The following is a 23312-nucleotide window of genomic DNA, read 5'->3' as shown; positions in this document are numbered from 1 at the left end:
GCGTGTATAATTTTTGAGACCATTTCCCGTTTGCTTAAAGCTTTAAGATCTTAAAAATATTAATATCACAGAAGACTGGTAAACTAATTCTTATATTTTAGGGTATGTGAAGTGGAATTCCACATACTGAGGTGATCTATATAACAGAGTGTGCTATTTCTTTTCTATGGAACATACCCAGCCGTTGCATTTGGACCAGATCAATTCATATGTCTAAAATTGTTGTTTAAAGCATTTTGCGTGCTATTTTTTTCTGTAGAAAAAAATTTCTTTTCTATAGTTTTTAGCAATGATTTTCTATTTCCCCTTCAATATTTTTATTTATTCAGTTCTAACTTTCCAATCATGGTTATGATTAAATGTCCTCTGGGTTAGTTTATCTGTAGTAAGAATTTTGGGACGTTTGAATCCAAGGTTAGCCATAGCCCTTTAAATAAATTGTAATTTAGGTCGGTTTCCAAGCCAGTGAAGATAGGCATAGATTATAGACTGTAAGGTATATAGTCTGCACTTATAGTGCAAACAGAACTGTTTTACTTTAAGAATGCCATTTAACTATTGATGTGAAATATGATCTATGAAAAGACTGCTTCCCCCTTTTACCAATGTTTGTATATAAATTTACTGTAAAGAACAAAAAGTCTCTGTGAGATTTATAGGTCCATTCCTGTGTTTTCCTTTCTGCCTGTTTGATGTCTTATTTTGTCTTTCCAAAGTTGCAGTTATTAAAGAATATGCCATCCTAAAGCAAATGGCTAAATTTTAACTGCTTATGTTTATTCTACCTAGTGGAAATGAAAATGGATTTGTGAAATTTGCAATGTGGCTTGTTAAAGACAAATAAATTGCTTTTTAAAGAGACCCAGCTACTTTACAAACAAAAATTTAAATCCTACTAAATAGCCCTTTTAAAGTTAATAAGTGTTTTAAATTGCTTACATCTTAGCTTACCTATATTATTATGGTTAGTATTTCACCTGAAACCAGAATTTATACCATATAGATTATTAGATTATTTTGGTTTCTTTGAAATAGTTCGAGTTTACTTGGAACTATAATTGATCCGAAAATGAATTTGAGATTTTGAACCAGTTCTAATAATGTTTTTAATATTAAACCAAAGACCTCCTTGATATCTGGTGAATTTTAGCAGATTCTGATATAGGTAGTTGCATGAAATGCTTATTCAGAGTTGTAAACTATATTTTTTAAATTATAAAACTATAGTTTTTAAAAACTATATTTCTGTTCATTTACTTAGAAAAGTGAAGAAAGGCTCACTATTAATAGATTCCAGTACTATTGATCCTATGGTTTCAAAAGAATTGGCCAAAGAAGTTGAGAAAATGGGAGCAGTTTTCATGGATGCCCCTGTTTCTGGTGGTAAGTGGTAGCTAAAATATATGCACATCTATTCTGTTTGTCATAAGTAACAGTTATGATTTTGTGCTACCCAAGATATATCCAGTTATTTTTAGAGCTATTGCAGATTCTCAATTTCCTCATTAAAAATAAAAACAAAGCAAAACTGACTTATGTTATTTAATACTCTTAAAATACAATGCTTTTTCTAAATTCGGATAATAGGATATTACAGCTTTGAAGAGCTATGAATTTTTGGTCCAAATTACTGTGGGTAGGGATAGATCGATTCCTAGAAAATTTTAACTTTTCAGAACAGATTCAAGAAATAATTAGCCTGAATAATATTGTAACTATTAAAGAAACTGAAGAAGTGGCAAAAAAGAAAAAATAGTTTCATAAGGGAAACATTAGGCCCAGGTGATTTTACAGGTGAGTGTTACCAGACTTTCAAGGAGCAGATCGTCTCAATTTTTTTTTAAATTATTTAATTTATTTATTTTTGGCTGCGTGGGGTCTTCGTTGCTGCGTGTGGGCTTTCTCTAGTTGTGGCAAGCGGGGGCTACTCTTTGTTGCAGTGTGTGGGCTTCTCATTGCAGTGGCTTTTCTTGTTGTGGAGCACTGGCTCTAGGCACGCGGGCTTCAGTAGTTGTAGCATGCAGGGTCAGTAGTTGTAGCTCACGGGCTCTAGAGCACAGGCTCAGTAGATGTGGCGCATGGACTTAGTTGCTCCGTGGCATGTGGGATCTCCCCGGACCAGGGCTCGAACCCCATCTCAATTTTATACAAACTTTTCCAGACAATACAAAAAGAGGAAATGCTTCCCCAACTCACTCTGTAAGATGTGTAGAACTCTGATAATTAAACCAGACAGAAACGTTATGAAAGAGAAAAACTGTAGGTCTACATCAGTCATGAATATAGAAGTAAAAACTTTATAAAGTATATTAGCAAACTAAATCCAACCGCATATGAAAGAGATCAAACACTACCACCTAGTTTGGTTTATCTCATGTATGTACAGATGGCTTAATATTAGAAGGTCTATAAATAAATAAATTTCACAACATTGACATACCTAGAAATCATCATCATCTCAATCAGAGGACAAGGAGACCCACTAATAAAATTCTAAAAGCTTAATAGTATATAAAATACTAATAGCAGGATCGAATATAATATATATGCACATACACACAGATGTATTTGTATACATATACACATACATACATATGTAATTATAGCAATATAGCAGTATACAATGGAGTAGCAATTTTACTCCTATTATATTAAACTCGATTGTTGGCTTTGGGATTAAAAAATAATAAAATAGGGCTTCCCTGGTGGCTCAGTGGTTGAGAGTCTGCCTGCCGGTGCAGGGGACATGGGTTCGTGCCCTGGTCCGGGAGGATCCCACATGCCGTGGAGCGGCTGGGCCCATGAGCCATGACCGCTGAGCCTGTGCGTCCGGAGCCTGTGCTCCACAATGGAAGAGGCCACAGCAGTGAGAGTCCAGTGTAACCGCAAGAAAAAAAAAAAAAAAAATATATATATATAATGATTTAAATCAGTTTATTTTTTTCATAAAGAACCTAATGGTCTTGTAAAGGTATCTTATATCCCAAACCACATTTGAGTATAGGTGGAGGTATAAATAATTTTTAGCCCCTATAATTGTTATATTGACTTGGTTAAGTAGGATTTGGGGTGTAAAGGTTTATAATGTGGTATGGATCTTTGATCATAAAATACTAATAAGCAGTTTTAAGCTTGGTGTTGGTGTTTTTTTTGTAGAATGGATTTAATAAAGTGAACAATTCTTCTTTGAGTGGTTCTGTGATTTAATTAAAAAATTGATACATGGTACATATGATCTTGCTGTTGGTTGATCTTTTGCTTCAAGAGTATAGCCTGAAATTATCATTTGATAATGAAGAATACCAACTTGATTTTTTAAGTGTAATTTTAAGTTTTAAAAATAATATAGTCTTCCTTGGGATAAAACTTTGAAATTACTCCTTGTTCTTATCAAGCTGTTTTTAAACCCACTTTTGTAGTTTAAGAATGCAAAAATGTTAATTTGTAATAGTGAATACTTGAATCTGTGCTATATTATAGACTGGATGCTTTGTGTAGAGGTGGTTTGTGATAATTTATCGGTTGACACGATCATTATGAGATTAGCCAGTATATAATAGAAGCTTATGTTTGTCTTCTCAGAGTTATTATCTTTATATTTTTAATATGATGGATTAAAAATGTCTCTACTTTTTCAGTTAAAATAAAATAGAGGAAACTTTCTGTAAGTTAGAGTTGACTGGTTTAAAAATCATTATATTTTAACTAAATAAAATTAAGGAAAAGGGACCTGGAAAAAGCATAGATACCCAAGTTAGATACCCAAGATGGGACCACAATTTTATAGAGGTTCTATATTTGTCAGTCTTAAACATGGATTATTTGAGGTAATTTGAATAAAACCTTAAAAAATTTCCCCCATGTTTGTCCATTTTCCCTCACCCCTCATTTGTTCCTTATCTTAGACTTTAAAAAAATGCATTTTTGTGTATTTATATAGAGCTATTACCTACAAATACAGTAGTATTCTAAAAATTAAAATAGGAACATATTATACTCCTTATTCTGTGGTTAGCATTTTAAGGAGAAGCTTTTTTTTAACCTAGATGAATTTGAAGTTGTATAGATTTTTGAAATAGTGATTCATTTCTTTAGTCCAGCCCCTTCTGCTTTCTACTAACTTTTATTCTGGGGAATGCAATGAAAAGAATCTTTACTGTATCATTTTACTAGCCCATGGAGTAATACATTGAAGGTTTTCCTCAGGTTTCATTATTGCAGCTTTTTATACATCATCCTTATTACAAATAATATAATTTTATTTAAATTCCATGTGACTTTTTAAAAAAATCAAAAGCAAGTGATGCTTAAACTGCTATCATTATCATCCTGAAACCAATGTGAGTAACTTTTCTACTTGTACAGTTAACACTTTGTAGCACAGATCATGCCTCAGCCGATTTGGTGCTTCCTTTTGAAGCTGTCAAACTGTACATGCTTTTATCAAAGCCCACATTACATTATATTTATAGGCATTGATTCACTTCCTCCTGTAGAATTTAAGCTTTTTGAGTGCAGGGAGTAACACTTTTTTTTTTCAATTTTTGTTAAATATTGAATTTATATACAAAATATTTATAAAATTATAATAAAGGTACCAAGTATAAGTATACATCAGGCCCATGTGTACTCTCCTCCCAGTTTAAGAAATAGAGCCTTACTGTTACCTTGTTTGTTTCTTCTACTCTATTAATACTTAATTTGACTTTTATCTTATATTCACCTCTATGGATATTTAAAGAGAGAGAGTAACACCAGATCTGATTTATACAGCTGATTCTAGGGCTAGAGAAGGATTTTTAGTTCTAGAAATGGAAAATTTATGTTGAAGATCAACTAGAAATCTTATAGATGATTCCTGATTATATCCGAGGGGGAACCAGTGGAATTTGGAATTAGATTTGATGGTTCTTTAGTAAATATTCTTTAAGCAAGGAAGAAAGGAAATTGGTTCGTTCCTATAATTCTCCTACCACCTTTAGTTTCATTTTCTGCTGTACTTCTGTTAATAAGTTAAAAGAAGTTTACTTGGATATTAGGGAGAGCCTGGAACTTTAAAAGTAACTCTAAAAATGAAGGTCTTCATTTTTTCTTTAATGAAATGTCTTATACTTAAATTATTGTATTTGTATAATTCTTACAAGATTATATACTGTTTTCTGATTATACCTTCTAATCCTATTAGGCTGAGAGCACCTTGATTGCTGATTTCATATAATAAACATTTATTGAGTACTTATATACTAGGTATGTTCTAAGTACTAGAGTTAGAGCTTTAAAGATAGTGAACATCTTTTGCCTCATGGAGCTTATGATTTGGTAGGAATCGAGAGAATAAACAAGTAAACAAGAATAATTTCAATGATAAGTACTGTGAAGGAAAAAAACAGAGTAAACAGTTAAGGAGACAGAGACTATGGGGAGGGCTCTTTTACATAGAGTGGACAGGATGCCTTCTCTGGGGAAGTGACATTTAAGCAGAGATCTGAATGTGCAGTCAAGGGAAAGAGTGTTCTCAGTAGATGGAGGTGCTCTGTGAGGGCTCTGAGGCATGGACAAGCTTGGTATGTTTGTGGAACATTTATCTTTGTATCCCTAGGATTTAGCAGATAGTTTCACTCAGTTAGTTAAACTGAATGATCTTTACACTGACTCCCCATATGTCTAATACCGTGCCTTTGTTTAACCGTTTGTGGTTCTTAAACTAAAGCTAACCAGGCTCTCTAGTAGCCCATGACACTGGCCTCATAAGTATGATGCCCTAATCTGTTTATCTGTCTTGTGTAAATCACATCTTTATGAAAGTTGTAATCCTTTAATGTGAAATGTTGTTTAGTCACACCAATTTGGACACATGCATTTTTTTTTAGTATGGAATGGGTCTGCTATCACAATGTTAGTTCCAATTTGATTAGCTCTCTTGTATAATGAATGCTAGACATAAAGCAAATTAAAAACTATTGTTTGAGACTAATGACTACTGTTCAGTCTGCTCCAAGGGCATAACTACAGCACTTAACTGTGCTTGAATAATTGAAGAACAAGCTCACTGATTGCCTAGTATGTCTGTAGGTTTGCATAGAAACCTTGAGTTGAAGAGACTCTGAAGTGGCCCTTGTAGTTAGCCCAAGGCTTTCTGTGCTGGCAAGCCTCATAGATTTGCTAAAATATTGCTCCGGTTAGGGATTAATATCAAAATTAAATAATTGAACTTGTGTGTATGTGTTTGTATAACAGTTCCCTACCAGGAAACCAGATTTAATACTCTACTTACTTGGCTGGGTTAAGTTTTAGTAATTTGTTTGAGATATTCTTAGAATATGGAATAGTAAGCACAAAACCTATTAAGGACTTTCTCTTAGAGAGATAGACTTGCTTGCTAAATTCTTCAATGAAAGTCTCATATAGACGCCATTATTGTTTTTAAAATCAAGTGTGCAAGTCTTGGCCTTGAACTGGAACTGCTCACTGAGCTGGATACCTACTGTTTCTCCACTTGACCTGTACCTAATTTATGGTAAAGGGAGCACGAAAACAAAAATTATTTATATTTTGGCACCTAACACCATTATGGTTAAAGGTCTATTGGCATTTCCATTAAAACATTTTCTTAGAGAGGTTTATAACTTGGCAATTTTTGGCTTTGGGCTGAAACATTGCTATTTCTGTCCAAAAGCAGATTCTTTTATCAAATTTCATATAACTGAATTTGCCATAGTTTAGAATGTATGGAGGGGAACGGGCTATCACAATAGGTCTTTGATGCCCTCACAAGCTGTTTGATTACACAGTAGTATTGTGTGCAGTATTTATTCTTAGATTTTAGTCTTACATCAGTAACATTTTATTTTTTTAAATGATTTGAAATAAGTTGATTTAACATGATTAAGATAATTCATTTTCATGGGTTCTTCCCTTTAAAGAATTGTACTACTATGATGCTTTTAAAATGATCGATTCTATTATTTATTATAAAATTTAAAAGTACTTTGTGGCATTGACTTCTGTCTCAGAGACTTGGATTATTCTGTCTTGAAAAATATTAAAGTGAGCTTCTGCTTGGTCTGATTTGTGGTATTTAAAGCGTTAGTAGCTCAAGTAATTAAAATTTTCTTTAACTTGATTTAATGGACAAATCCATTTCCTCAGAAATGACATAAGATTCATCAGTACCAGTACACCCAGAAATGGGTTAATTATGATATCCACTTACATTTAACCATAATTTTACTTATCACCCTGATCCATTAAGTATCCTTTCTGTCTCTGGAGAATACATTTTGCCTGGGATTTTCTCCAGTTTGCACAAAGTGGTTCAGAAATGTTTGGTAAATAAATTCCAAGGATTTCTTTGAAATTAGTCCCAAAGAAGAGGTGCCCATAAAAACCTCTTTTTACATTCTTTGGCGTGCCTGAGACTCCCTTACAACAGTTGTCAGGGACAAGAGTCCCTGTATAAGGTGTTAATGAGTTCTTAGCATGTTTAGAGAAGACTGCTGACTCACTGCCCAAGATAACGTGGTTGAGGCAGCTTTAATAATTTGTCTCCTCAGAAAATAGTAGAAGAGTGGGCTAGAGAAGGCAAAGTGATCACTTCACTCAGTGTTTGTATTATTGCTATCAGTTATTGTTAGTAATAATTATTATTGCTAACAAGAACCTAGTTTATTTCGAAGAATTTACTCTCTTGCAGTTTGCGATTCCCTCATCTCCAAATCTGCAGGCCAGATTTTAACTGCATTGCAATTTCCAGTCAAGTAACCGTTACCAGAGTTGCTCTTGCCAGGCTCTGTCCTGTGGTGGAGGGTTCTCCTCACATGGGTCTGTTGGAAAGAGCGTGGCTAAGGCAGGGGTCCTGCCTCAAGTAATCCCAGGGTATTTTTAATGTCCTTTAATTGCCATTCAGGATGTAAGTCAGACCAGACACAACTGGGTCTGGTCACATAGTTCAGGACTGCCTAGCAGTATTTATATAAAGGTGAAGCAGATTTAGTAAATAAACCTTCTAAAGCTATTAATTGTATATAATTTATTTTTCATTAACATCTATTGATGCCTAAGCAGTGTGAAATTAGTTCCAGTATCCCTTATGTCTTTATTGTGTTTTGTTTGTGATCCCTGGATAGCTATTGGGGGTGAAGTGGGAGGATGCAGTGGAATTAAGAACTTGACAAGGGCCTTGTCATCACAATCAAACCATTATCAGACTTACTTGCAGTGTTTTAGATGTCTGATTTTCTTAAAGAAAGTTTGATAATGTTAGCAGTTGAAAAGTATGTTAAGTTGAGGTTAGGTCCTTCTCTGTATATATTTGCCATACAATTCTGTTTTACTTGGGGTGTTTTAATTGTGAAAAATTTAAGTATACGTGCACACTTCATAGTAGCCATCCTCCCCACGTGGCCAATGAAGGTATGATAGCCGACTCGCCATCTCCCTTCTGCCTTAAGTAATTTAACTTGACCTGAAGGTAGAGGGTTTTTGTTATTGTTTTGTATTTAGCTGAGATTATCTCCAGCGATGGAGAAATGTGGACTCTTTTAGAAGAGTATTAAGAATTTTAAGATTTGTATCTGACATCTTTTTTTATTGAGTTATTGACTATTAGTTGTGGTCATCAGAATGTTTATCCACTGCAGTCTCTCAGGTAACATTGTTCGTAAGGAGTTTTTTTAAAGTGAAATATAATATGAGGCCAGGCATACAAGTGATTTTATCATTAATTATATTTCATTTCCACTAAGTCTTACGTGTGAGGGTAATACTTGGTCTCAAGTAGCCAACATTGTTAATGTACTATGTACATATATTAAAGAGTAGAAAAATAGTCTTGGCAGACACTGAAATAGTTAATTTGCTTTTCCAGCCAAGGTAGGTTTATAAAACTTTCTGAAAATTAAGAAGTGGGAAAGAATTTTTCTTTGCATTAATGCCACATTAACCCTTTACCTTAGGCTATAAAAATTTTCTTGCAGCATTTTTTCATTAGATAAGCAGCTGGTGGAAGGATAGTTGATTTATTGTAATTGTCAAATATCTGCAAACACTCAGATAGCTGAAAGAATTATTTTGACATAAAATCCTGAGTAGAGATGAGATTTTTTCTCTAAAAGTAAATGATAATTTTGAGAAAGGAATAGGAGCAACAGTATAGTTCTGACTTTGAGGTCTATAATCTTTAGTAGCAAACTTTTAAAAACAGCATTTAGAAATATTTGATGGTATCTCATGGGCTTTAATTGGGCTGTACTTTTATATTCTTATTAGTACTCGTATAAAATCAACAGCTTTTCATGATTGAGCATTTACATCTTAAATCTTACACACTGCTCTGTTAGGAAACACACCCAGCAACACTGGGTATTTTGAAGTTAATAGGAATAGTCTATATTTTATGCAGAAAAGTTGCTTTATATAATATTCAAGGGCTAGTGGACAAGGGTGAGAGTGGCGGTAGAGGGAGGCAGGGTGGGCGCCTGTCTGGGAGTGAGAAAGCCATTACACTGTCCTCCATTTTAGCTGGTAGTTTGGATTAAAACTGCAGAATTAAATTTTTTGGAATTGTTACTACCCCAAGTGGGAATATAAACTATATTGAACAAAATTTATTTAGCCTGTTAAAAAGTCAACCTAAAACTCTAGTTAATTAGTTTACATTATGACATCACTTCTAGTTGAGACTCAAACTTCTACTGAGTAAGCGGAGCTCTATCAGGTGAGCTGACTGCTACCCATATGGGGCTTTAAGATAATGATGAGTTTAAATTTCCTCTTAGAGCTAAGTGAGAATAAAACTGGAGGCAGTAAATACTCTGGGCCAAAGCCATTAAATGAAAAAGCTGGGAATTCTCCAGCTCTTGACTTAAATTGTTTGTTTATCAGCTGGCGCCTAGTCTGGAGTCAAGAGCTGGAGATTTCTATCTGTGACAGAACTTTGAAACTCTTGCAGGACACTTTCATTTCAAGTTAAGGTAACTTGAGTTTATAGCTTTGGCTTTAAAGATTACTAATGATTTACTCATTTCCTTACCATTTAACCAGAGTGGACTTTTTCCCAGGAAGGGATCTGTGTTTATTTAGGGCCTTTGTCTGCGGAGGGATTAAAAGGCAGCCCACCAGCATTGTGAACTTGATGGTAATAAAAGGTCACCAAAACACACCATAAAAACGTTCTTACCATGGAATTAATTATACAGTGTAATTTTACAAAGCAGTTTGGTTACTCTGTCCCTATACCCCCGATTCTTAAGAATTTCACCTTTTAAAAATTAAAGCTTTCGTACAATTTAGGTTTTTGAAAAAAAATGTTTTGCTTCCTTTATGATATTTAAACACTAAGGAAATTGTCGCATGCAGTTAATTGCTTAAAATTTTTAAAGTTTGAAAATAAAAATTAGCTGTTATTGTTAAACTATGGGATGAATAGCTTGTTTAGGAGGAAGGCAGAGTAGTCAAAAGGGATGGTTGGTGTTTCATAGAACAGCTCAGTTTCTAAAAACCTAAGCCTTGTTAAAAAAATTTTTTTTCTGTGCCACCAGGTGGCATTGCATCCAAACCTGCTTGTGATAAAGGGAGGATTTTAAAATACATTCTTTTTTGTTCAGGAGAGGTCATAATACTTTTTCTAGATTTTGCTTTTAAGTTAGCTTAAAAATACATCTAATATCAAGGTTGATTAAATGTCTCTCTCCAAAGAACTGAAAAAGATTTCTGAACTCTGCAAGTGTTTGCTTTTAGGTGGTTAATACTGAAATGAAAGTAAATTAAAATGTTGAAACATTTGCAGAGGATTGCCTTTTTTTTTTTTTAAAAAATAAAATGAACATTTAACAGTTGGTTATTTTTTTGGTTTTGTTTTACTTGTCTAAACACTCGAGAGAGGATCCTGCCTATAAAACCCTCACAAATGTTGCAGAAACCACCCTAGTGCAGCAAATCACTGCCCTACTCCCCTCGACACCCGCCCCAGCCCTTATAAAAAAAAAGTGTCAGCAGGTTTCACTGTATGGGAATTTTTAAAAAGAGGGAAAGAGCTCTGAAAGGTACAAGTTGGTCCTTTTCACAAGCCTAACTATGAGATTCATTAGGCAGTTCATGTTCATGTCTTAAAAGCTGTTTTTGGGAAAGTAAATTCTTGCAGTTTCCTGTACTGGTTTTGAGGAAGTCTTTTGAATCAGCTCATTTTAAGAAAGTGATAATGTAAAAGCAGGAAAAAAAGTCTCATTATAAATTTTAATAAAAAAGATTTTTTCATTAAAATACATATTAATGTTCTGTTTTATGAACTCATATATAAGTTAATAAACTCTGTACAGAAAACATTGTTTAATACAAGTATTCAGGTGCTACAGTATTTGTCAGAATAAATAAGGTTCAGTGTACATTCTATTGATTTTTATCCTTTTAAAAAATGTGTTCACTGTACAGAGAGATGTTTAATGCTTAGCTTTGATTAGCTTTGATTATTTATCAAAAAGCTTTATGAAATGTTGCTCATTTTATACTCTCACCTCTTCCTCTGAGGCTTCTTAGTGTGTACAACCTGATTAAGAAATGTATATGTTTTCAAAGTAAATGTTTGACCTCCCACCTTGTTGTTCCCGCTTTTTGTACACACACAACCCTCCCCTTCCCTATATTTTGAATAACTCGATTGTAACGTGTGTTGTACTAAAACTAAATACATTCGAACCTTTGGTGTTACAAAGAAAACTTTGTTTTAAAAATCAGGAAAATTTCACATTTGAAAGTAGTCTAGACAAAGGTGCTCGTGACATTTGACACTGAATATTTTACTTTTAAACTTGATACAACAGTCTGCTTCTTAGCTTTGTTGTATGCTGATATTTCTACTTATTTAACATCAAAAAGCTGTAGTGGTTTTTCTTTAAAGATTGTGCCTGTGTTCTGGAATTGCCTCCTGCTGTCCATGAATTGCTTCTTGGTTTTTTTTGTTAGAATTTCTCACCAGGGTTTATGTGAGCTATGTAGCCAACATTAAGGGGGAAAAAAAAGAATTTGATACAGTAGGCTGGATTAGTAAAAATTATACTTACCATTTATAATTATAATTGAGTCAGCTTTTATGTAATAAGAATAAGCACGTGCAAATCTCATGTAATAATATGCATATATATTTATAATTGCCTACAGTGACTTTTTCTACTTATTTCTAAAATATTAAATGACTTTTTTTGGCTAAAATTCTAGAAATCTACTTTTTTATTAAAAATAATGGAAAAAAATCCTTGCTAGTTAGGGTGTGTGTAATTTACTAGTGAAGCATTAAGATTTTGGCTTCTCTCATTTCAGTTGGAAATACTGTTGGTGTAAGTGAGTGTTGCCATGGGAACCTCCACATAGATATAAAAGGCAAGACTGTCTAAGTAGAGGAGGAGGGGCAATGTACTCAGATACCACTGGCCTAAATGATCTATTTTCTGTATGTGCTGGGGGTTTAGGGGGAGCTAGGATAAGAAGGGAAGAGAAAGTAGTGCAGAAAGTAAATATTAAAAGTTAAAATCATGTACTCATACTTTTGGAGTCTCATAGGTGGAAGTATTTTAAAATTTAAATGGATGAAATGTGATTCTTAATTATTTGTATCACTTGCATATGTTGGGGAGTCTTTGCCTACCTTATTTGTAAACTGTGTTGATGGAACATGTTTAACTTACTTGATTTTTAGATAAAATATTTAATTCAGTGAAATTTTTTGGTTGGAAAGTTAGGATTTCAGTCTCTGAGATGGCTTTAATTATAAATTTTATTAAGGAGTTTAACATAATTTTTTTCCAGATATCTGAAAAAAATTTTTTTTAAACCATAACTTTGCTGACAAGGAGACAGTTAATGTGGCTTTCAAAGAAAAGCTGGCTTTTAGACTTCATAGTATTTTTAATATTAGATTTTTTTAATTAAAGAAGTTTGTACTTTTCTATAAATATTGGTCAAGGAAACAATGACTTACTGTATTTGCATGTATAATATTGTATGGTTTTCTAAAATAAAGAATGAAAGTCGCAAAAAGCAAGCATCAAATCCTTTTATATCGTTTAGGAGCACATGTGTAGCTGCTGAAAAAGAGGCTGCTGATATTTATGTTATAAAAACCAATGAAATTGTGCCAAACATGAGTTAGTGTGGAAAATGCAACATCATTATCGCAGTTTTATACACTATGGATTCTGGATGTCAGATACATGTGTAAAAAAAAGAAAAGACATTAACCTGACAAAAACTGTTTAAGCTTTACCTTTTTCGTCTATCCAGAGAAAAAGTAAAGCTGCCAAGGTAATAAAACATCCGGAAGTTTTTAAATTAAAAAGAGTAATTTAAATTTAAAAAAAGGGAGGGGGGAACGGGAGGAGGAAGAGGGGGAAAAGACCGCACACTGCTCCCCAGGCCTGGCTGAATCTGATGTAAATTAACCAGCAGTGGAAGTGTATTGTTTCCAACTCCTCACAAACAATGCTGGCATCTCCTGGGGTGGGTGGGTGTTGGGGTGTTGAGAAATGAACTGGAATGCAAAGAGTTTAGTCATCAGTGGATTCTGTGGCTTAAAAAACAACGGGAATGAGAGTAAAGAAGGAGAAAGTATGTTTCATATAAAATTAATCAAGTGAAACCTTCAAGTGGTGTGAAATAATTCATAACTGAGAGAGAATGCTTAGTCGTTAGTAATCTTCAGTGTGATTTTTTTTTTAAGAGACTGCATGAGGCCCTTACAGTATAAAATATTCAGCAACCAAGATATACCATGCTCACTTTTAGGTGTACTTTTGACATAGAATGTCAGCCTAGTTGTAGACTTGATTTCTTAACAAAAAGACAAAGAAAAATTTTATTTCTTGAAAAAATAGACGAGAGGGATAAAAAGTCAAGTTTATAAAAAAAAATCAGAATGAAAGTAAGGGCAACAGCATCTGTGTTGTTTTTCTGTTTCAGTTTTTGTCTGCTGCTTCCCCTCCCCCCCTTCCTTAGGAAAAAACTGACAATCTTAATGGAGTGGAAAGCATAAAAGTGCACATAGCCTTATCGATAAGTAGATTCAGAATATCTTTAATCACCTTAAAATTCATAATACAGAAATTTTTAGAAGAAGGCAACTAATATTTATTAAGTACCTTTGGTGTGTCAGGCTGTCATGCTAGGTGATTTGTGTATTTTAAACCATTTAATCCTTATAGCAACTTCATGAAATGCAGATTGTCCTCATTTTTTTAGTGTGCAAGTTGAGGCTCATTTAGGAAGGGACGATATGACAACATGGAATTATTATAAGAATTAGCCTGATACATAGCAAAAAAGAAAACATTTTAGGTAGAGGATTTTAAGATATTATGAAAGGAGCAGTACCTTCAAGTTTGGAATTTCTTTGGTTGCTAGAATAACGAAGAAGTCTTTGATTTTTTTTTTTTTTGTAATTTAAAAACAAAATCAACAGAAATACTTCTTCATGCTCCATTGCTATCACCATTCAGTGACAACCCCGCCCCCCCTCACCTCCCCAGATATAGGAGGAATCATTAACCAACTGAAAGTCAACTTAGGTAATTTAAACCAATTTTGATTTTGGTCTTGTATGCTTGAATCTAGTCAACTACAAGAATAAAAGGGACAAGAAAATGCAAAACCAGAAGTGAAAACCAGAAGTTTTAAACCCTCTAAAATAACCTCCTTGGAATATTAAAAGGAGCCAGAGGGTATCTTTTTAGCTATGGAGTTGAAATATTGCGTACACAGGACAGTGTCACATGTGTTTACTCTTTTAACTTGTGTTTTAAAATTTTTATTTTCAAAAATAAATTATTTAAATGCACTTTTACAACTTTTTAAATACCCAAAATTGGCCTTTACAAAAATAATGGGTTTCAGTGTTCATGTATACTTTTTTTAGTATGTTTATGTTATTCAACATTAAGACTTAACGACTAACAGTGTATCAAAGTTTATTGCTCGATAATAATAAAGTACAGTATTTAGTCTGATTTGACATTATGACTATCATTATGTGTTTTACTGAAAGAATTATAATGTATCGGGAGTTAATGGTTTTTATCTTGTCATATTTTTAACCCCTCTCAATATGCACAATTCTTCAGTCATATTATTAAAAGAAATCTGTCCCAACAGCTTTTATAGAAGGCCTTTAGGAGTAGTGTTGGGTGTGTGTTTGTCTGTGTCTTTTGATAGTTTTATTCTAAAGTTAACTCTATACCTAATTCAGATTAGTTTAAAAAAAAAAATGAACAAACCCGTACTCCTCATAGCTTAAGTATAAAGCATAGGTTTCATTGAAAGCCATAAGAAAATACGATGTTTATGACATTTTGCTTTGCCAGTTTCTCTCTGAATTTTGTAAAGATCAAGTGTGCTGAAGTGCAAAATGCTAGTATGTATGTGGAAAACAAACTGAACCTCGCCTAACCTCTTACTTTGCATATGCTAAGAGTGAGAATTTCAAGTGTGATATGTCTGGTTTCATCCTCATAGATTTCTAGCTTCAAGCATGATTGGCAGTAGTTTGGAAAGAAGAGTGATAGGTAGGCCCTTCTTCCCCTTATATTGGTGTGTTAAACAGGGAAAAAACAAACGACCATTCTTGTTACTATAGCTCAGAACACTAAAGAAGAGCCTTGTACCAGTTCCCAGGTTATTTTGGAAGCCATATGTGAAGCTTCTTCCTTTTCAGATTGTTCTTATTCTAAGGATTACCCAGTTGTCTCCAGAAATGCATACTAGATGGATTGCTGTGAAAAGCAAGGATAGAAAAGGCAGAGTAGAGAATACTGGCAAGAAATTTCTGGAAAAAATTTTTTCTTAAGGATATTTTGACTCTGCTCTTTACTGGGCTGAAATTCCAAGGGAATAATGATTATTGCTGGTCAGAAAATTGTCCAACTGGATAGTGTTGAAAACTGGAAGTTAGTCAAATGTAACTTTTGTGTGGTTTTTCTCTCTTTTCCTGTTGTTGGTTGTACTGGGAGGGACCTTTAGTGGATCATCTGATTATGGTAAGGTCAAGATTAGCTTTGCCTGACTTCAGTGATGTTATCTTTTCTAACCAAAGCAGCCTGTGATAATGAGATTCTTCATGCAAAAAAAATGAAGAATTCTTGTTTTTTATCTGTGCATCAGTTTTAAGTGGTGATGTGTTTTTTTGAAGGTAGAGGTTGTGACTTTAAAAGAGTGGACTGTGATATTTCAGGAAGTATGCTAATGTGAACATATGACAGTGTTTTCATGAAGGGGAGGTGATACGGAAAAACTGTAGTAATGAGGTAAAGAATAATATGGAACCTAAAGGAACAATACCTATTCTGTTTTGTTGTTGAAGGGAGAGAACTAGGGAATTTGTATATATTATCAATTATATGTAGATGTAAAGTTAACAATAGGAGAAAAACAACATTGTAATGGTAACTTTGATGTCTACCCCTTATTAAGTATATTTGCAGTACAGTTGAACACCAGAATAAACTTCAAATAAATTCCAAAATAAGGAGTTGTTGACTTTTATTTTAATTTGTAGTATGTGTCATGTGGATATGAGAGTCACAACTGGGGAATGAGTTTTGGGAAAGGGTACTGTGAAAATGAGCTGTTTGTGGTTTCATGCCCTAACCATTTACTGTTTCCCACTTACTTTCCGTTGAGAATGATAGATGTGCATCTGTGTGGATGTGCATCTTCATCTGGTTCTTCTCCCCTATCTGGCCAAATAAAGACAAGTAAGATATTATTTCCGAATGTCCAAGAAATAAGAGGTTATTTTTCTCTGTTATGTCCTCCACATCTTTTAGTAACTTAAACTCTGAATTTTTTTCCCTTGGCAACAAAAATGAAGGTGATATACCTTCCTTTTACTTATGTCTGAATTTTAAATGTACTTGAATTTTTTTCTATGATGATACCACAATGTACACAATTACAAAGAAAGGAACAAGCATCTATGTATGATTTTTTTTATGTATGATTTTTTCATGCAAACCTTTTTTGAGGAAAAACTTTTCAAAAACCTTCCCAAAAACAAAAAAAACCCCTGATCTTTTGAGTCATTGCTATTTAATTTTATTTGCATCATTATCCTTTCTCCTGCTTAATTTTAATCATAATTAAAAAAACTAATTAAAAACGTAAATGTAAAGGATTCAAAATAAAGTTTAGGATGAAAAATTTATCTAATTGCATCTGTTTTTTTCTACTGAAATTTCTTAAACTTCCTTCCTTTTAACCGTGCTTTAAATTAAACCCAAGGAAGGCATTTCATTAACTTTTTTCCTCTGGACCCCAAACGTTGACTTATTGGTGTATATATACTCATATCTGAACACACATCTTTGATACAGTGTTTGGATTCTGAAGGGCTCCTTAATGATTCCTTCTCAGTAATGATCTAAAATGGATGGGATCAATCTCAGATTCTCTTAAGGTGTTCTGCATCTAACCTTTGTTTGACAGGGGTGATTATGTTGTATGTCCAGTTTGAGTTGTACCCACTTTGTCTTGGCTATGCTTCTAAGCGGGCATAGTTTTTGCTTTTCTTTTCAATGTTCACTCTACGTAATTATTGAAATGAAATGGTGATAAAGCTTGTGTGGGAAAGAAGTCCTTGTTTCCTGTCTTTGTTGGTGCTTGCGGGTTCCTAATCTCCTAAGAGCCTTGGGATGTAGATTTGTACATCACAACTAGGGGTGGGTAGTTTTTATGGCGAGGAAGAGGGAAAAAGATAGTATTGAAGCAATTCCTGTCTAGGTCTGCAAAGTGCAGATTGCATTTCTCTTTCAGTGGTGTTAGGTTTATGGCCCTTTTTTTGGAAAGTGCTATTAAGTGTTGGGAGACCTTTATCTTTCTCTGTTTTGTTGTAGCAGATGGAGTTGTCCTCTGGTGGTTTTGCTAGGTATGATAAATGTTGTACTAAAACTGCTTGGTGGAAGTTTGATCTGGAAAGATTACTATTTCTTTCAGTTTCCTGAAGAAAATGGAATCAAGAGTATTCAAACCCTTGAGCAAACAAGCCCATCAGCAGATCAACAGTAATAATGTGTACTTCTCATGGATGCTTGTGGCTTTTCCCCCTCCTTTAAAAAAGAAGGTTTAGGAATAAAAGCTAGACATGATGATCAGTTTTGTCTGAAGTAAAATAAGTGGTAAAAATAGTCAAACCTTTTTTTCTCAGAGCCTACAGGGAGAGATGGCTATAATGAAGGATTGTTCCTGTTTTATAAAAGAAGGATGAATGCAAAGCAGTTACACAGTTCTCTTGTGTTCATAGAAAGATTATTCATGGGACACAGTGTTGAAGTCTTTATAGCATAGCTATCCTTAGTTTTATGGCTAAAAAGACTTCCTGGTGCTTGTTTCTAATATTGTAAGAGGCATTTATTTCCCTCTTTGGCCACAGCTTTTTTAGTTTAATTGTGATTAATTAGACTAGTAGTATTTTTAGATAATTGTGTAGTTCTAGCTTTTATGCAAATCTGTGGTTTATCTACAGTGGAGTTGAAAGATATTGTCCACCACCTGGCTACCGTATTGAAGTAAATTTTGATAGATTGAATCCTCCTTACAAATAAACTTGTAGCTAAAAACACATAGGAGGTTCTAACCAAATTACCTGGCATTTGAAGACAGTTTCACTGCCAAGGGCACGAGTTAGATCCCTGGTCAGGAACTAAGATCCCGCAAGCTGTGTGGCCCGGCCAAAAAAAAATGAAGACAGTTTATTTCTTTCTTGGGTGATTCGTACTCTAGATTGGCTGTGACACATCTGGGAGTAAAGTTGGAGCTTGAACTGAGTCTGTGGGGGCAATTTGCCAATTTTTATTATCTTCACATTTCAGTTATTTGCATTAATACTTCCTTCCTTACATTAATATAGGAAGTTAAAAATAGATTGTAGTTTTTGATCTGAAACTCCCTCTTCCAGCTCCTTTATCTTTTATGTTCTACCTCTTAACGTATTCATAGCTTCAATAGTTCGGAGCAACATATCAAAGCATAATAGTAAGGGTGTCCACAGTCTTAAGCCCCTCTTTTTGCTGGTATTGGGGGAAAGAATAAGAATACTAGGTGGTCTCAGTGGTGTCTGGAGTGCACACAGGTCTCTGACTATGGTTACTGCATCTGAGGTATAGGATGCAAAAGAGTCTGGTTTGGGGGATCCTGGCAGTACTTCCCACCGTGATGTACCTGTTGGAAGATTATTGACTCGCAGCATCATATTTTTCCTTTTACTGAGGTTGCTAGGAGACTCAGAGCTAAGGTACCCAGTAGTAATCATTATTTTCCCCAATGTTCCCTTCTTCCATATGGTTTCCATTCTCACTTGTAGCTTTAGCTTAACACATATTTATTTGGTCCGTACTGTCTGCTGCTAGACACTGGGAATACAATGGTGAGCATGAGAGACCTGCTTTCCCTACTCTTAGTGCTTATGATCTATGTGTTTGTGTCATTTTATTAACTATCTCAAAATCTTTTTTGGAAGTAAGGATATGAGTCATAAATATGGACTCAGGGCCATAAGGTTTTCTTATCACTTCTCTCACTCTCTTTTTAAAATCTTCCTCTGTGTACTTTCATTCCTGCCTTTTCTAGTTTTTGCTTATTTTGTTCTTAAGTTATTTATTTATTTTTTTAAAGGTAAAATAAAAATGTTTATTTTTCTTATTCTTTTTTTTTACTGAGTTATATAGTTGATGTACAGTATTATATAGGTTACAGGTATACAGTGCAGTGACTCACAATTTTTGAAGGTTATACTCCATTTACAGTTACTATGAAATATTGGCTGTATTTCCTGTGTTGTACAATTTATCCTTATAGTTTATTTTATACATAATAGTTTGTACCTCCTAATCCCCTACCCCTCAGTTTTTTAAAACAAAGTGAAGGCTCTCTCCCGTTTCTTCTCAAAGCTTCTGTATATTGTAATTGAAGACTGCATCTTAATATTTTAAAAATATTTTAGTGCATGTATATGCATATGCACACTTGTTAAAAAAACAAAAATGGGATTCTTTTTTTGCAACTTATTTTTAATTTAATGTAATTTAGTATCTTTTAATATGTAATAGATTTATTTTACACTTTAATTACTACAAAGTATTCTATTACGTAGACAGACTTCTGCTATTACAAAAAAGCTACTCTGAATATTCTTGAACATAGGTCTTTTCCAGTATATGCACATTTATCAGAGAAATTCTAAGAAATGGAATAGCTAGGTCAAAGAGTATGTGTCTTTTCAGTTTTGCTAGACATTGCCAGTTTTTCCACCAAAGTTTGTACTTCCACCAACAATGTAGGAAAGTATTTATTCACACTCTTGTCAACACTATCTTTACATTTCTTTTTTAATCTGTTTAAAAATGTCATAGTGTGGCCTTGATTTTCTTACTTTCTTCTTTTTTTTAAATTATGAGTTCGTTTGAGCATTTTAAGAATGTTTATTGACCATTTATTTGTTTTTCTTTTTTCCAGTAATTGCTTCTTCCTGTCCTTTAGGCATGTTTTTATTGGATTCATTCCTTCAGCAGCTATTTGTTGAGTACTTAGAGGGTGTGGGGCACTGTGCTAGGCATTGATCTTTTCTAATTGATATGTATGAATGTCAGATGCTTGTTCATTTATTCAGCAAATATTTATTGACCATCTACCATATATTAAGTACTAGTCCAGGCCTGGGAATACATAAATGAGAAAACACACACATGTGTGTAGACACACACATGCTCTTAGGCTATATTTTTAATGAGTGTGAATATGTGTAGGGAGATACATATTCTGCAAAATCTTCTGCTAGTTTGTCCTTTCTTTATTCATTTTGTTTATAGTACTTTCTGAAATATGGAAGTTTTGAATTTACATGTAGTTGAATTTGTCGGTCTTACCTTTTATGCCTTCTGAGTTTTATGTCCTAGTTCTTTTTCTTTTTCTTTTGTCTTTTCTCTTGGCTGCACTGCACGGCTTGTGGAATCTTAGTTCCCCGACCAGGGATTCAACCCAGGCCCTTGGCAGTGAAAGCGTGGAGTCCTAACCACTTGACCGCCAGGGAATTCCCTATGTCCTATTTAAAAAAGACTTACCCTCTCCAAGATTATAAAAAAATTTTTTTTAATTTCACGTTTTTCTTTTAGTTATTTTATGATTTCATTTTTAAAAAATTTAAATCTTTGATTCATTTAGAATTTATTATGGTGGAGGGAATGAGGGTAGAGATCCAAATTACTTTTTTTAATTCACTTAATGAAAAATCCATCTTTCCCTATTAATTTCAAATACTCTTAATTTCATGCACTAAATTCCCATATGTATTTGAGTCTTTTCTGAGCTCTCTATACTCTTCTGTTGATACGTTATTGTTGATTCTTTCCTAGGTAGGACATTTTAACTTTCTTTTGCTTTATTTTCCTGTCTAGGAGGTTAGTCTTCTTTCGTTAGTCTTTTTTTTCCCCTCTCAGAATTTTCCAGACTACTTTTGCCTGTTTATGGTTCCAAACAGACATGAGAGGCATTTTATCATGTTCCTCCCAAAACATTCTGTTAATATTTTGATTGGGATTGTGCTGAGTTTATGAAAAATTAATATAGTTACAAAACTATTGAAGAGTAAGATTTACACATTATTGATTTCTTCTTTTATGTCTCTTATTAGGATTTTAAAGTTTTCTATTTGTGCACCAAATGTTTCTCATGCAGTTTATTCCAAAGTCGTTTTTTACTTTTCTCCCTGTGTGGTGTCTTCGTTGCTGTGCACGGGCTTTCTCTAGTTGTGGTGAGTGGGGGCTACTCTTCATTGCAGTGCGTGTGCTTCTCATTGTGGTGGCTTCTCTTGTTGCGGAGCACGGGCTCTAGAGAGCAGGCTCAGTAGTTGTGGCGCACGGGCTTAATTGCTCCACGGCATGTGGGATCTTCCCGGACGGGGGATCAAACCTGTGTCCCCTGCATCGGCAGGTGGATTCTTAACCACTGCACCACCAGGGAAGTCCCTCCAAAGTCTTTTTATCTTTGTTATTGTTGTTGGCAAACATGGAGCCCTTTCTTTTTGTATAATTCTAACTTGTTCATAAATATGAGAAGTATTGATTTCTATATATTAATTTGAATTTCACTTCCCTTTTGAATTCTTTTACTGTTTCTAGTGGTTTTTCAGTTGGTTCTTTTGGGTTTTCCAATTCTAAAATAATAATTTTGCTTCTTTTCCAAATTTCAGATCTCTTATTTCTTTCTTAACTAATTACGGTGGTTAATACTTCCAGAACAGTTTTGAATAACAGTAGTGGTAACAGGTGCCCTTGTCATGTTTCTGACGTTAATGAGAATGCTTTTATGGATTTGATCGTAAATACAGTGGTAGCTTTTGGTTTGAGGGAGATTGAAAAACTTATGTTAGGGAAGTATTCCATCATTCTTATTTTAATGTGTGCTTTCGTTATTCATTTCCTCAACAGATATTTATTATGTTTCTAGTGTGGGTCAGACACTACGTTGGTACTGGAAAGTAAGCAGTCAGAATAGGCACAGTCCCTGCCCTCACGAAATTTATAATCTAGTTGAGGGGAGTCAGATGTTAGTCATATGATCACGAAAAGCTGTACAGTATTTTTACTCCTGTGGTGCAGTGGGGATACATTGGGCTATAGGAGTATATAAATAGGGAGATTTTCTTGTTGGAGAAAGTAGTCACTGATTTGTGATCTTTGATAAGGGAATGAGTTAAGTAGGCGCAGGGGAAGAACATTCCAAGCAGAGGGTGGCACATTTGCAGGGAAGCATGGTGTTGGACATTGCTGAAGAGAGAGGAGTTAGGTTGGACTTATCAAGACCTTTTCAGTCATGCTACTCATTTTGTTCTCTATGCTCAGGAGAATGGGAAGCCATTGAAAGTTTTAAGCAGGGAGGCAGCACGATCGGATTTGGATTTCTAAAGGATCACAATAGCTACAGTGTGGAAAATATTTTAGAGGCAGGGTGAGGGTAAAAGCTGGGAGACTAATTGGGAGGCTATTGCAATAGGCCAGGCACAGGGGGATTGCAGTTTGAGCTAGAGTTGTGGTTGTGGGGTTAGAGAAAATGGTAACCTAATTGATTGTTCATTTGGTTGTGTTCCTAAAAGTATCTTAGATTTAGGCATTACAAGAAGTCAGTGTATAAAATTCACCAAGAATAACTCAGGATGGGGGAAGCGAGGCGGAGGTGCAGCTTTTGAATAAAAAATATCCATGTTCATCCCAGTGGTTTGTTTTGTTTCTATCCTTGTCTTCTATTGCTTCTCATCTTTACTCTTTTGTTTCCTGACTTGAAAA

At 34.2% G+C, this 23312-nt stretch overlaps 1 protein-coding gene across 1 annotated transcript in view; it reads left to right on the top strand.

The window, feature by feature from the left end:
• HIBADH (3-hydroxyisobutyrate dehydrogenase) overlaps nucleotides 1–23312 on the top strand; it is a 104809-nt gene that overhangs the window by 22420 nt on the left and 59077 nt on the right. The window contains exon 4 of the mRNA XM_082846552.1: nucleotides 1262–1383. Coding sequence (XP_082702678.1) covers nucleotides 1262–1383 — 122 coding nt within the window. The remainder of the gene's footprint in view (nucleotides 1–1261; nucleotides 1384–23312) is intronic.

The sequence above is a fragment of the Leucopleurus acutus genome (genome assembly GCF_964270905.1).
Source record: "Leucopleurus acutus genome assembly, chromosome: 9".
Classification (NCBI taxonomy): Eukaryota; Metazoa; Chordata; class Mammalia; order Artiodactyla; family Delphinidae; genus Leucopleurus; species Leucopleurus acutus.
The sequence above is the reverse complement of the archived record's forward strand: the minus strand, read 5'-3'. Positions and strand labels throughout refer to the sequence as shown.